Source organism: Artemia franciscana, chromosome 21 (genome assembly GCF_032884065.1).
Source record: "Artemia franciscana chromosome 21, ASM3288406v1, whole genome shotgun sequence".
In the NCBI taxonomy this organism is placed as follows: Eukaryota; Metazoa; Arthropoda; class Branchiopoda; order Anostraca; family Artemiidae; genus Artemia; species Artemia franciscana.
Window position 1 is genome coordinate 20578393 of NC_088883.1, and position 15593 is coordinate 20593985.

At 36.3% G+C, this 15593-nt stretch overlaps 1 protein-coding gene across 3 annotated transcripts in view; it reads right to left on the bottom strand.

The window, feature by feature from the left end:
• The window catches only part of LOC136040900 (proton-coupled zinc antiporter SLC30A9, mitochondrial-like), a 150528-nt gene that overhangs the window by 36383 nt on the left and 98552 nt on the right, over positions 1-15593 (bottom strand). The window contains exons 9-10 of one of the 3 annotated variants that reach the window (XM_065725317.1): positions 14845-15037; positions 1632-1782 (exon numbers count right to left, since the gene is read on the bottom strand). The exons of the other annotated variants lie outside the window; for them this stretch is intronic. Of the exons in view, the coding sequence (XP_065581389.1) occupies positions 1660-1782; positions 14845-15037 (316 nt within the window). The 3' untranslated portion in view covers positions 1632-1659. Of the gene's footprint in view, positions 1-1631; positions 1783-14844; positions 15038-15593 lie in introns of those variants that run through there. 3 annotated transcript variants of the gene reach the window in all.

Genomic DNA, 15593 nt, shown 5'->3' on the forward strand with positions numbered 1-15593 from the left:
CTAAAACTGTGAGCGATCACTAACAGTTCTAGGCAATAGCGTTACTACTTTTTTTACATAAGGCAAAAGACATACTATGGCCGAGGTAAAAGGGCCTAAGGCCCACTGTTGCTTTAAAAAATACTGTAAAATCTTGTGAAAAGGTTTTTTTTATGAAGAAATGGGGTGGTTTCGGTCAATAAAATAAAAAAGAAGATACTTGCTTCCAATGGCATTGTTTTCATTTCGATGTGACACCATTTTCTTGGGGTTCCAAGCTGTTTTCAAAATTTCCATGAATAAGATTAATCAAAGTAAAAGCTACCGTTCCTGAATCAGCTTCAAATGGGAATTCTTCCTCATTTTATGTTTTTTTAATATGCTTTTATATTTTAGGTTACTAGGGACTTGAGTTCGTTTTTTAATAGGTTGTAACTGACGCTGCTATTATGACATACGCCTTTCAATCCCTGGCTTTCTTGAAATAATGCACGTACACAGGAACAGAGGAGAGAGGTACATGTTAAAGCCTCTAAATCTTTTTAAGATTTTCCGGGATATTTTTAGTAATCTCTATATCCATAAGAATTCGCCTGTTTATAGCATTTGCTGCGAAGTAGTAGAAAACGGTTATAAGTCAACTATCAAAGTTAACCTATACTCGAAAAAAAACAACAACATATATATGGCGTGGGGGAAAAGGTTTATTCTAAGACAGGAGTACAGGGGATAAATTTAGAGGTAACTACTGGTAACTACTTGGTAACTACTTGGTAACTACGGCGGCAGACGGATTACCACTCGGGGGAAGAAGGAAGTATATGGGTTGGTGAAGGTCCTTTCTTTTACCCGATGTGCAAAAATATCAGGGAAAACCTTTTACATTTTGTCTGGAAGTACAAAGAATTGTTAGATTTAAGGAAATAATTTTTTGGGAAAACACTTCATTGATAATAATATAAAAAAAAAATTTTCAGAGGAAAATTCGAAAGCTGGGGTGATTCCTGAGACCAAGACTGAACCAGAGACGGCTTTGTTTTAGGAAGGACAAGATGTTTATTTTAACAATTGCTATCACAAGCCCCAAAGACGAAGAATCAAATTTCGTGGTTAAAACAGGAAAAACCCAAAAACATGAAAAGCTTCGAAAACTAAAAAACTTCTTGAAAAAGCACCTAAAACTACAACTACACATTAAAAAATGTGTGTTAAAAACACATAAAAACTACACATTTTCAGCTGACCATATAAGTATCATTAACTTTATTTAAAATAAAAAACTTATAAATCCTTTTATTGCTAAGAAAAGGAGGCTTAATTAACCTTCTAATTCCTTTTCTATTTCGTCATTATCATACTAATGTAATATAACTATAACATGCATCACTTTCAAGAACAGACCCACCAACACAAAGGAGGAGCGTGGAAAACCATAATTTACCATACTTTTTTTTTTTTTCTTAAAAAGTTTCTATATTTTATTCTAGTAACAATTCATCCACCCCCTGACTTAAATCCTGCAAAAGTGCTGTTTTATATGTACTTTGCATGTATAGGGTTACTACTCCCTCGGCGCAGTCAGGGTCGTCCTTAGGCTGCGTGTTAGTGCAAGAAGGGAGGGGGGAGGATGTCACTTACTACGTTCTTCGGCTAAAAATCCTAAAAAATAGACAAAAACAGTTAACCCACCTTCAATTCCTTTTCTATTCGATCAATTTCAGCACCCAAAGTATCAACAATATTCTCACCGTGTTTCAACATGAAAAATTCAAATTCATCAATCGTTTTCAGTCTGTGAACTTCCTGAAAAAAAGCAACAAATTTGTAATTAAATCAACGTCAAAAAATTTAAAGTTTCTGCCATGAAAATATGGACTTGTTTGCAGATTAAACATGTCACATCACAAATATTAAAAGAAACTTTGAAACTAAATTAAATATAAATAGAATGAACAAAACAATTTTGAAGATTCACCTGTGAGATTTTGGACTATTTTGTTGATTAAATGTTATATAATAAACAACTATATCTGAAATTTCATTAGAGCAGTGAATAGATATTTCTTTCAGAACATTCAAAATTATCATTAGGATTATGTTGTAGGATCTCTACGGGAGTTTTGGTATCACAAGATTCCAGCGGGATTACAGTAGTGAGGCCATTTTGGATTTAGGCAGACAAACGCCCTCTACTCCTTTCTTTTTAAATGATTTAAGTTTAACGGCGATTCCCTCAAGAGGCAGGTGTTATTTGTTTTCTAAGATACGTAGGTGTCTGTTACGTTACAGGGAATGTTTTTTCTATCACTTGTTATGCTTAAAAACCTAAGGGTGTAGGGGAACATTCAGGGGCTTCTTTACCCTAGAATTTCTTCAGTTTTACCAAATAGAGCGTCTTAAAAAACCTTCAGGGCCTTCCTTAGTCCAAAATTACCGTGACTGTTACCTAATAAAGTTTAGGTGTTACGTAATAGGGTTTGTATGTTACGTAATAGGACTTGTTAGAGGGCCAGGAAAAAGCTCTTACGTAATGGGTTTGTTTACTTTCGGTTGTTACTTAATAGAGAATGTTAGAGTCCACTAGCTTAGGCTCAAGGGGTTTTATTTATACATTTTTCTTCTAGACATTTTTCTAAGCGTTTCAAGACATTTTTTTTTAAAAATACTTTTAAATACATTTCAGGACATTTTTCTTCAAGATGTTTCAACACATCCCAAGACGTTTTTTTTAAGATATTTTTTCTTCAAGACTTTTCAAGACATCCCAAGACATTTTCTAAGAAATTTTTCTTCATGATTTCTTTAGTTCTTACCAAATAGTTTCTCTGATTCTTATAAAAACCTACGAAGGGAAGATGGAAAAGAACTTTAGGAACCGCTAGTGGGGGACCTTCAAGAAGCTGGGCCCTAACAAGGAATTCCAACAGGGCCTCTAGCTTCCAATTTCACCGGCACCCCTCAACCTAACCTAACCACTGGGTGGGGGGGGGCAAGCATCCAATTTTAGTGGGAGGGGGCTACCATCCAATTCCATCGGGACCGTAGCATCTAATTCCATCGGGGACTTAAACCAACTACGGGCAAACCTAGTAACCATTTCAACCGGGAGTCTCTAGGGGCCCTAAGAGTAAATTCCATCGGGAGAACCCTAGCAACCGATTTAAAAGGAGTCTTCAAGACTTTATGAGCGTAAATACTTTAAGAGTTTTAATTTTCTTTCAAGCGTTTTTCTTACGTCGTAGGGAATGTTTACCTGTGTTGAGGATGACACATTCACACGTAACTTGTTTCTTCAGGGTTTTGTGGGGAATCCCCGCTTGTAACTGAGCAAAACACACACGCAGGTGTTACGATGTACACGTGTGATGTTACGTAATACTTTTAATAAATTTCATTTTCTTTCAAGACAGTTTCCTCAGGGAACCTTTATATTCTAATGATGTTTGTTTTCGTTCAGATTCAAATAGGCATTTCCGTCCAATTGAATGGAGCGTTAACCAGTTGGACTACGAAAACCTTTCCAAAATGATTCAGGAAATTGATTCTACGAAAAAACCAATTCCGCAACTGGAGAAATTTCATGTCCCGTTTAATAAAATGATTAAATTGACTGCATGTTTCCAACCCTTTCCACATAAGAGCACAAAAGCATCCCAATACTATTGATTTTTGCTCCATTAGATGTATCTGCCTATTAAAATGTTATTAATCTTTTAATGTGATCTAGACAGGTTGAGTTACATAGCAGATGTTACATAGCATTGGTTTTAGAAATTTCTTTACGTGATTCGTCCTGAAAAAAGTAATATAAAAAGCCACAGACTTTTTATTTAAAAAAAAATTAATAATAGGAAAACGTTATAAAATCATGATATCAAAGATAGAGCGGTTGAAACTCAACAAACGGAAAAACAAAACGTGAAAAAACTTGATGTAGGATATAATATAAGCAAAAAGAACCATGATATATAGAAAGACGTGGGTCCTAGCAACCAATTCCAGAGGGGGAGGGGAGCTTGTTATTAGAGGTAAATCTAGACCATGTTAAGAGGTATTTCTGAGGGGCTTTAATAAAAATGCCACGTTTCTATGAGCCAAGACTATGCATATTTCATTTCGCTGTGCCAATATGTCGCTGAACCACCCCTATTGAGCAATTCCAGCAGAACCCCCTTAAAATCCAATTCTAACAGAGGCCCTCTAGTAGCAGATTCCAGAGGAGGGGGTTATTATTAGAGATAAATTTAAACCAAATTGAGAGTTATCTCTGAGAAGTATTAATGAAAATGCCTCGTTTCTTTGACTGGATCTTAGATTTCAGTGCCACCACCACTGAAAAATTCTTTTAACGCCTCCCACCTTAACTTTAAGCTGTAGAACATGTTAGTCCAAGCAATCCACGCCACCGTGTCACGCTATGGATTGCCACCGTAACAATAAGTGGCTACCTCCCGTGATAACCCTGTGATACGCAGTATCATTTCTAAGAATCTTCCAGATATTTTCTTAATAAAATTATGCTTTGATCCATTGATTCGTGTTTTTGCAAGTCACCCCTCAATGTGATGAACTCCCTGGCAATTCATGGCAGCAAGCCAATACGTGGCTAACTCGTGGTATCCCAATGAAACATATTATCATTCCTAAGACATTTTCCTAATATTTTCTTGTTAAAAAATACATTAAATCCAATTGTTTATGCTTTTTGCAAGCCAACCCATCGTCATTTACCATGTCATTTCACACCATCGTGCCAGACTATGACTGACTCTCTGGCACCCCACCTTCATTCCTAAGACATTTTAAAAAATATTTTTTTAAAATCAAGTGATATGCAATTCCACTTTCCCCTCTTCTTACCTTCGGTTACAATGTTTCCACCTCCAATTCTGCTGGTTTCCACCTCGGCTCAACCAAAATCCAAATCTGGCTCTGGTTCAACAGTTCCATTTCCCCCACTTCGGTCCCCAATTCCTCGATTACGATTTCGCCAATTCTTAATCTATCATCATGATAGATTAAGATTCACGAATAAAAATGACCATTCAACGGGTTCCATGAACAATATCAGCTTCCCGAGGAGAAAAATCAATGTACAAGTTTCAAAATCAACACATAACAAATTTCATGAAGAAACTCGGTACGCAACAAGTTCCACGGACAAAAATCCGCATACATTAAGTTCCATGGACACATTCAGTTTCACGAGGAAAAGTATCAATGTACAAGTTTTACCAAGAGAAAAACCAACATACAACAAGCTTCTCTAACAAAATCAGCACGCAACAGGTTCCATGGATAAAATCAGTTTCACATGAAAAAAAAAAAATAAATGTACAATTTTCACAAGAGAAAAATCAACATGCAACTAGTTTCACGAACAAAACCAGCAGATTATAAGTTCCACGAGAAAAATCATCACACAATACGTTCTATTAACCAAATCAATTTCACAAGGAGAAAAATCAATGTCAAAGTTTCGCCAGGAGAAGTCAACGTGCAACAAGTTCCACGAACAAAAATCAGTACGCACCGAATTCCATGAACAAAATTAGTTTCACAAGGAGAAAAATCAATGCACAAGTTTCACAAAGAGAAAAATCAACATGCAACAAGTTTCAAAAATTAAAAATAGGATGCAACAAGTTCCACGAACCGAAATCAGCACTCAAGAAGTTCCATGGAGAAAATGAGTTTCACCAGGAAAAAATCAAAGTATAAGTTTCACAAAGAGAAAAATCAACATGCAACAAGTTGCATAAACAAAAACCTGCACACTACCAGTACCATGAACAGAATCAGTTTCACAAGGAAAAAATCACTGTACAAGTTTCACGAATAAAGGGCAGCACACACCAAGCTCCAGGAATATAATAATCAGTTTCACGAGGAGAAAAATCTAAGTTAAAGTTGCACAAAGAGAAAAATGAACATGCAACAAGTTTCAGGAACAATATTTGGACGCGAGAAGTTTCACGAACAAAAATCAGCACGCGACAAGTTCCACAAACAAAACCAGTTTCACGAGAAGAAAAATCAATTTAGAAGTTTTTCGAAGAGAAAAAATCAACATGCAATAGGCTTCACGAATAAAATCAGTACGCAAAATCCTCCACGAACAAAAATCAGCACGCAACAAGTTCCATGAACAAAATCAGTTTCACGAGGAGAAAAATCAATGTACAAGTTTCAAGAATGGAAACCTTAACGTGCAACAAGTTTCACGAAAAAATCAAAACGCAACAAGTTCCACGAACAGAAATCAGCAAGCAACAAGTTTCATGAACAAAATCAGTTTCACGAAGAAAAATCAGTATACAAGTTTCACGAAGAGAATAACCAACATGCAATAAGTTTCACGAATAAAAATCATCAAGCAAAATGGTCCACGAATAAAAATCAGCATGCAAAAACTCCATGATTGAAATCAGTTTCATGAGGAGAAAATCAATGTACAAGTTTCACAAAGAGAAAAATCCACGTAAAACAAGTTTCACGAACAAAATCAGCACGAAAGAAAGTTCTTAAGCCAAACTGGCCAGCCATTAAAAAAACCACAGAGAGGTAAAACTCAATAAAAAGACACCAAACGAGACTGCGACCAGTTGAGAGAAAAGATGAAAGTCTAAAATATCGCGGATATTTCACCTGTATGTAAATTAGGCATCCTCAGCACAAGAGAAACAAAGATAAAAACAAATAAAACCACCATCACTATTAACAAAATATATATTCACAATGTATCCACGTAAGAAAAAGAAGCTATTAGATTTATTTCTATGCAACCGAGGAAAAAATATAAAAAATTGAAATTAAGTTAATTTTTTGTAACAGAATAAATAACTTAATTTACATTTTCATATTTTTTCCTCAGTTGCTTTGATGTTCTCATTTAAGTAAATATAATAGTTTAATTGCTCTAAGTGGATCAGCTGTGACAATTGTATTTTACAGATACTGGCGGTGGTAGTTTTAATTGTTTTCAGTTTAGTGTTTTTTTTTCTTTTTATCTTTGTTCCTCTTCTGCTAAAGACGCGTAGTTTGCACACAGGTGAAATGTCCACGTTGTTTCAGTCTTTCATCTTTTCACTCTACTGGCCACAGTTTTGTCTGTTGTCTTTTCATTGACTTCTATCTCTTTTTTATTTAAAAAAAAATTTCGCGCCCAACAAGATCCACGAAGAAAAATTACCACGCAACAAGTTATATGAACAAAATTAGTGTCATCAGGAAAAAACAATGTACAATTTTCATGAAGGGAAAACTCAGCATGCAACAGGTTTCATGAACTAAGATCAGCACGCAACAAGTTCCATGAACAAAACCAGTTTTACGATGAGGAAAATCAAAATACAAGTTTCACGAAGAGAAACATTAGCATGCAACAAATTCCATTTGAGTGTTATATCCTTCCCATATAAAAATGATACTGATCGAAAACGTATAATAAACTAGCTATTGTCAATGATCCTCGATAGATTATCACGGAGGCAGCTGTAAAACTAAATCTTGGAATTGACGGAACTTGGAGCGGAATTGGCGTTATCGTAATTATAGAATTGGGGACAGAAGTGGGAGAAAACAGAACTGACGCAACCACGGCCAGATTGGGAATCGGTTGAACCGAAGCGGAAACCAGTAGAATCGGAGTTGGAACGATTGGAACCGAGTGTTAGAAGGGGGGAAGAATCACTATATTAAAAAATACATTTTTAAAAAATGTCCTAGAATTTATGATAAGGTGCCGGAGGGTCAGTTAAAGAGTGGCAGCATGGCGTGAAATGACGTGATATACACAAAAAATGAAATATTGGATTTAATGGATGATTGTTAACTAGAAACTATTTGGAAGATTGCCTTAGCAATGATAATATTTGTGAAAGGGATGTCACGAGCCAGCCACGTATTGGCATGGTGGCCTGAATCGTCATGGAGGTAATCAAATTGAGGGGTAGCTTGCAAAACACGAATCGACGGAACAAACCATAATTTTATTAAGAAAATATCTGAAAAATATCTTAGGAATGATAATGCGTATCATAGGTTTGTCAAGGGAGGCAGACACATTGCCATGGTGACGTGAATTGCCGTGGAAGTCATCACGTCGAAGGATGGCAGTGGGTGCTGTATTCCATCCATGGTTTGACATGGTGACGTAAATTGCTCGGATTACAGCTTAAAGTTAAGTTGGGAGGTGTTAAAAGAATTTTTCAGCTGTAGGGGGGACTGAAATCTGAGATCCAGTCAAAGAAATGACGCATTTTCATTAAGATCTCTCAGAATTAACTCTTAATTTGGTTTAAATTTATCTCTAATAACAAATCCCTTCATCCTCTGGAGTCGCTTGCTATGGTGGGCTAACCACATATTGTCGCGGTGGCGTGAGTTTGCCTAGTCAAGGCTAAAAAACGTAGCATTTCCATTCAAAGCTCTCAGGAATAACTATTAATTTGGTTTAAATTTATCTCTTCTGTACAAATCACCCTTCTGTAATTGGTTACCAGGTGCCCCCATTAGAATTGGATGCTAGGGGCCCCGCTAGAATTGCTCGCTAGGGTCCCATTGAAATTGGTTTCTAGGGTCCATGGTGGAATTTCATGTTAGGGTACGCTAACCCCATATTGTTACGGTGGCGAGAATATGCATAGCCATGGTTCAAAGAAACGTCGCATTTCCATTAAAACTTATCAGAAACAACTCTTAATTTCGTCAAAATTTTTTTCTAAGAGCAAACCTTCCCCCTGGAATTGGTAGCTAGGAGGCCTCCCTCTTAAATTGGATGTTAGAGGCCCCACTGAAATCGCTCACTACAGTCCCAATACAATTGGTTTCTAGGCCTTCCGGTGGGATTAGATGTTAGGGGGTCCCGCTGGAATTGCTGGCTAAAGGGTTAGTCAGCCACGTACTGTCACGATGGCGTGAATATGCATAGTCACGACTCAAAGAAATGTAGCATTTCCATTAAAACCTCTCAGAAATGCCTCTTAATATGGCTTTAGTATATCTCTAATGACACCCCCTTTGCAATTGTTGCCTGGACCCCCGTCTTTCTTTTATTCAAGGTTCTTTTTGTTTATATTTTATCCTTTATAAGGTTTATTCACGTTTTGCTTTTCCATTTATTGCATTTGAACTGCTTTTTATGTGATTTCATGTTGCTTATATTTTATATTATACGAGGTTTTTTTCGTGTTTTGTTTTTTGTTTGTTGAGTTTTGACTGCTCTTTCTGTGATTTCATGATTGTGTACGTTTTTTTGTTAATAAAACTTTTGTTTATAATTTAAAGTCTGTGTCTTTTTAGATTAATTGTTCTAGGACGAGTCTTCCATACGTAAACATTTAAGTAATGAAATATCTAAAACAAATGCTATGTAACATCCGCTATGTAGCTCAACCTGTCTAGATCACAAAAGAAAATTAATAACATTTTAATAGGCAGGTGCATCTAATGGAACAATAATCAATAGCATAGGGATGCTTTTGCGCTATTATATGGAAAGGGTTGGAAACATGCGATCAATTTGATCATTCTATTAAGCGGGACATGGGAATTCTCCACGCGTGGAATTGGTTATTTCCAGAACCTGTTTCATAAATCATAATATTAGAGAGGTTTTCATAGTCCACCTGGTTAACGCTCCATTCCATTGGATGAAGATACCCTTTTGAATCCTAATGGCGAAAAAAATCATTAAAATATATAGGTTTCCGGAGAAAACCGTCTTGAAAAAAATTAAATCTCTTAAAAGTATTATGCAAGATCCCGCGTGTACATCATCATTACATAGCACCCACGTGTGTGCTGTGCAAAGTTACAAGCGGGGATTTCCCATTGGGGTCTGAAGAAAAAAGTTGCGTGTGAATGTCTTAACTCAGGTAAACATTTCTTATTATGTAAAAAGTAAAGAAATCATGAAGAAAAGAGTCTTGAAAAGAAAATAAAACTTTTTATGTATTATGTAACATCCCAAGTTTGCAGTGTCATTACGTAGCATTCCACGTGCGCGCTGTCCTCTGTTAAAAGCGGCAGCCCCCAAAGGGCTTTGAAGTCTAGAAATTCATGCGTGATAGCATCATCCTTAACATAAGTGAACATTCCCCTACTGTATGATATCAAAAGAAATCTTGAAAAACTTTTAAAAGCGTCTTGTCGATGAAATTTGTTGCTAGGGCCCTCCGGTGGAATTACTCGCTAGGGACCTGGTTGAATTGGGTGCCAGGGCCCCAATGGTTAGGGGCTACCAATGAAATTGGATGCTAGGGCCCCGTCGGAATAGACTGCTAGGACTCCTGATGGAATTGGTTGCTAGGGGGCTCCATTGAAAATGGTTTTTAGGGTCCTCCCGATGGAATTGACTACTAGGACCCCTAGAGCTCACGATTGAAACAGTTTCTAGGGTCCCTGGTGGTTACATTACGCGGTCCACGATGAAATTGGATGCTAGGGTCCCAGTAGAATTAGATGGTATCCCCCCCGTGAAAATGGATGCTGAGGCCCTCCGGTGGCTAGGTTAGGAAGCCTCGTTGAAAATGCATGCTAGGGGTCCCTTTAGGGTCCAGCGTCTTGGAAGTCCCCCATTAGCAGGCCCTGTTTCCCCACCTTACCTTCGTAGGTTTGTTAAGAATCAGAGAAAATATTAGGTAAGAACTAAAGAAATCAATAAGAAAAGCGTCTTGAAGAAAAATGTCGAAGAAAACGTCTTGGGGTGCCATGAAACGTCTTGAAGAAAAATGTCTTAATAAAATGGACTCTAACATTTCCTTTTACGTAACAACCAAAAGTAAACAAACCCTATAACGTAACAGCTTTTTACCTGGCCCTCTAATAAGTCCTATTACGTAATATACACACCATATTACGTATCACCTAAATTCTATCAGGTTAACAATCACGGAAATCCTGGAATAAGGAAGCCTCTACAGGTTTATTAAAGAATCTCTGTTGGATAAAACCAAAGAAATCCTAGGGTAAAAAAGCCCCTGAATATTTCCCCTACACCCTTATGTTTTTAAGCATAATAACAATAGAAAAGCATTCCCTATGACGTAATAGACACCTGCATCTCTTAGAAAATTAATAACACCTGCGTCTTCAGGGAATCGCCGTTCACCTTAAACCTTTAAAGGAAGAAATGAGTAGCAGGTACGTGTCTGCCTAAATTAAAAAAGGCCTCACTACTGATTACAAGAAATTTTCCCTTTCCCCTCCTCTTACTACTCCTTATATCCATGTTAACTCTACTTTCCCATTATTTCACCGTAGGACGATGAAAAAAAAAGAAATTCAAGCATCTATATGCGCGTCAATCAATAATTCTTATTAAACCCTATCAAGGACTTCAATGCATGGTTTATCTGGAATTAAAAATCATGCAAATTCTTTGATTGCTCATCAACATTAAATTTATCATTCTCTTATGAAAAGACTTATTGCAGATTGATGATTTTATTGCTTTGTTTTTCTTCTTTCGCTAGTATTTCTTTTTGCTGTCACGTTTACAACATTTAACGTTATTGCAAGTGTTGTTGTTACAAGTGCAACATTTAACATTATGAAACATTTACCGTTATTAAAACTAACTACAGAATCATGCCATGTCGTCTCAAGAATAATATCACCTGATCCGCCACATTATGTACCCCTATTGCCTTTTTTTTTTGTTTTTGAATACATTTCTAAACAAATTGAAAACGAACTGAATATTTTTCAGACGTTTTTTAAGGGGCATAGAAAGGACAAAAGTGAGCCACAAAAAAAAAGAAGAAGTAAAAAACAAAACTTGAAACTATGACGTCATAATATCATAATAGAAGGAAATTATTGGAAGGACCAAATGATTAATTGACTGGAAGGAGTAACATAGGACAATGAAGTCGACTTTTTTCCCTGCTCAAATGACTGTAAAGCAAGCTTTTGAGCCTACTCCGTCCATAATATAAATGTTTGAGAACAAATTCAGATCCCCTTCCTTTTGTCACATAAGATGTTTGGAATCAGAATGGAATTTACCATTGAAGCCTGTCACTTTCATTCCAATCAGAAGCTTTACAGATACGTAGGCAGATTTTTTAGTACCCTTGGCAATGTCACATTTTGCCTCTTCTCCCACAAACTGAAATCAGGAGCTTTGCAATGACTCATCAGATATGTAGGCAGATTTTTTGGCTCTCGGGATTATGTCACCTTTTGCCCCACCTTCCGACCAACGTAGGTGGACCTATCTCTTATGAATATTTTTCTCAAAATAATTTTCTCAATTTTTGGGTTAAGCGTGGGGCGATGTTCGTCTAAAATTGAAGCTACAACTGCAAACATGATGTATAGACCAATTACGTAATTAGTGCTCCAACGGATTTTTGCTCGGGGATAAATGTATCCATTGCCCCCCTCCCCCCTTCTCCCCTCGTTAGATACACTAGTGTTGCCATTGAAGTTGAAATGAGAATGAGATTTGCCAGTAGATGTATTTTGCACAGCAGTTATGAGTTCTAATCTTCATTAACGGTTTATAACAGTATTCACCTTTTTTCTATCCAGAAAGAAACGGTTATTGTGGATGGAAAACGTTTACTGGAATTAGTTTTTTTTCCTATTTGAAAGAAATGGCCCACAGTAGCGTTTTTTTCAGGCTAAGCCGCCACTTTCAGTAACGTTTTTTCAGGCTAAGCCGCCGCTTTCAGTAACGTTTTTTTCAGGCTAAGCCGCCGCTTTCAGTAACATTTTTTTCAGGCTAAGCCGCCGCTTTCAGTAACGTTTTTTCAGGCTAAGCCGCCGCTTTCAGTAACGTTTTTTTCAGGCTAAGCCGCCGCTTTTATAAGCCTGGAGACCGTTTTCGGGCGTGTCTGAACTTATCATTAGATGTATCTTAAAAGAAGTCAGAACCCAACTGAGATAAGAAAATTGTCAGTTTCCCACTTCTTTCAGTTGATTCCATTGTGGTCTGAGCCAGGATATGTTGGCAATACTTTTCGAAAGACCATTATTTCTTTCAAATGCATTCATTTGCCCGACTTTGATTGAATACTTGTTTTATGTTCAAAAGAGATTAAAGCGCTCATGAAATCTAGGTGGAACTAAGCTACTAGAAAAGGGGCGTGTCCCAATGGAAGAACAGTGAAGTTTGCAAAAAAACTTTACTATTGGCTCGAAAGAAAATGGGCGTGTTCGGAAGATTCTGTAAGCGAAAATCCAATATAATATCCAGCAATATATCGAGTATGGTTTCCCAGAATCTAAATGTGCAAAACGTGCTCCTTCTTCTGCGAACAATTGCAAACATATCGATTTTTCTATTGGGAATTAACTTTAAAAGCACATATTAAGTGATTTGTTTATCTTTAACCTAGTGAATCATACCGTTTTGTTATTATTGGACATTATTTTTAATTATTTCTGAGAAACAAAATACCTGAAACCAACAGAATTTCTGAACTGCTAGGGCTATATAGCCTACAGACAGAAGAGGTGAGGAGAGAGCTGAAAAAGATAGACTGAAAGATACTATGATAATGAAACGATGGCAAGTTTTCTGTATTTAATGAAGTAAATACTTGTTATTAAGTGTTTAGTTCCGACGAGGGCAGGGAGAAGACTGTGAATAAGTATGGAATAGAAAACTGTTTTATGTTTTGCCAAATTTTAGTATTTATTCTTTCTTCCAAAATTTTTTTCTCTATTTTAAATCTTTAGAATTTTTATTAAAAGTCTCAATTACCGATTGGGGGGACGATGCTACTGAGGATTTTCAAATATTTTTTTTTCAATACTGAACAGAAAAATAAACTATAAATTATAAGTTTATCAGATATTTTATTTTTCTCTAACAGTCCAGAACAAAATCGATTCGTCAGATTATCAAACCACTATCCAAGCTACTTATCAAACCACTCAACCAATTATCAAACCACTCAAGCAAAAAATATCCAAGTCCCAATGAAAAATACAACAACTTATCCAGGATAAAACAAAAAAGGAGAGCTTTAAACGCGCTCAGTATTTTAATACTTAACATCGTCGTCGTTTTTACTCTCATGAAGAAATGAAATCACTAGGATATTGAAAATAATTTTACTTGAAACATTTTCCACAATTAATTTAGTGCTTAATTAGGAAATCGCAATTATACTTTCTCCTAATCATACTCCTTACTACTTTCTTACTTCTACTACTCCTTACTCATTACTATTTTCTCCTACTTTCCATCTTTCCCAAATCTAATAATACAATGACAATTCCGGTCCCTCTTGCACCCGGGGCAAAATTTTGATTAGCCCCCCCCCTTATGTCCCAATAAATTTCCAGGCCAAATTTTTCCAAAATTTTCATTTATTAACAAAACTGTTTTCAATTTATTAATTAATTAATAGTTTATTTTTTGATTGTTTTTAGACTATTCTTTGATTCATTAAATTATTATTGATTATTTGGTTAATTATTTTGAGCACCTGAGATCTCTGTGCCTCGGGCAAGTACCTAGGACCTTTTTCCTTTTTATGCGACACTATTTTTTTAGAATTGAGAAAGGCTAAACAGCTTTTCCATTTTGGGTTGACCTGTTTTCAGGCATCCAGGGTTAAAAGAAATAAAACACTAAATTGCAATTCATCTGACAGATTTGATTGTTCCCTTGAACAACTTAGGTTAGTTCAGGAGGGAGAGGGAGGGGGGCTCAGATTGAGATTGTGAATTCCACACCTTTTTTCTATACAAAAATAACTAACCTGTAAGAGTCAACAAATAAGAAATTTGAATAAATCTTGGAAAAAAATAGAAAATGATTTAAATTACTTTAAAAATAATTTACGATACAGTATTGTTGCAACTTAACACCCTTTAAGGATAGGTAAACATGAAAAAATAAACCTCAAGTAAAAGCTCCAAATCTTGTTTTTCGAGATAAGATCGAGTCAGTTCTCGGCCATCAAAGTCAACTTCAGCTTTGTATCGGACTAGACCCGATCCCATATCAATCCCTTTTACATCGTGCACAGCTCTGACCATCACGTCTGATTCAATAGATTGATTCATATCGTCAATTGCCGTTTGAACGATAGACCTGAAAGAAAATAATAGTATAATTCATCATTGAAATTACTTAAAAATACAAAGTTACGGTGAAGCAAGTAAAGAGAGAAGTTGAACCATTAAATGAACAAAATTGTTGCTTAGCAGCATATGCAACACCCATCCACAAAACTAGCGTACATAAACTGGAAGGGTAGCTGAGTTTGTTCTCAAACATTTATATTATGGGCGTAGTGGGCTCAAAAGCTCATTTTACAGTCATTTGAGCAAGGAAAATAGTCGACTTCATCGTCCTATGTTACTCCTTCCAGTCAATTAATCGTTTGGCCCTTCAAATACTTTTTTCTATTATGACTTCATAGTTTACGGTGAAGGATATAAAGAGAGAAGTTGAAACATTAAATGAACAAAATTGTTGCTTGGCAGCATATGCAACACCCATCCAAAAAACTTGCATAAATAAACCGGAAGGGTAGCTGAGTTTGTTCTCAAACATTTATATTATAGGCGTAGTGGGCTCAAAGGCTCACTTTACAGTCATTTGAGCAAGGAAAAAAGTCGACTTCATCGTCCTATGTTACTTCTTC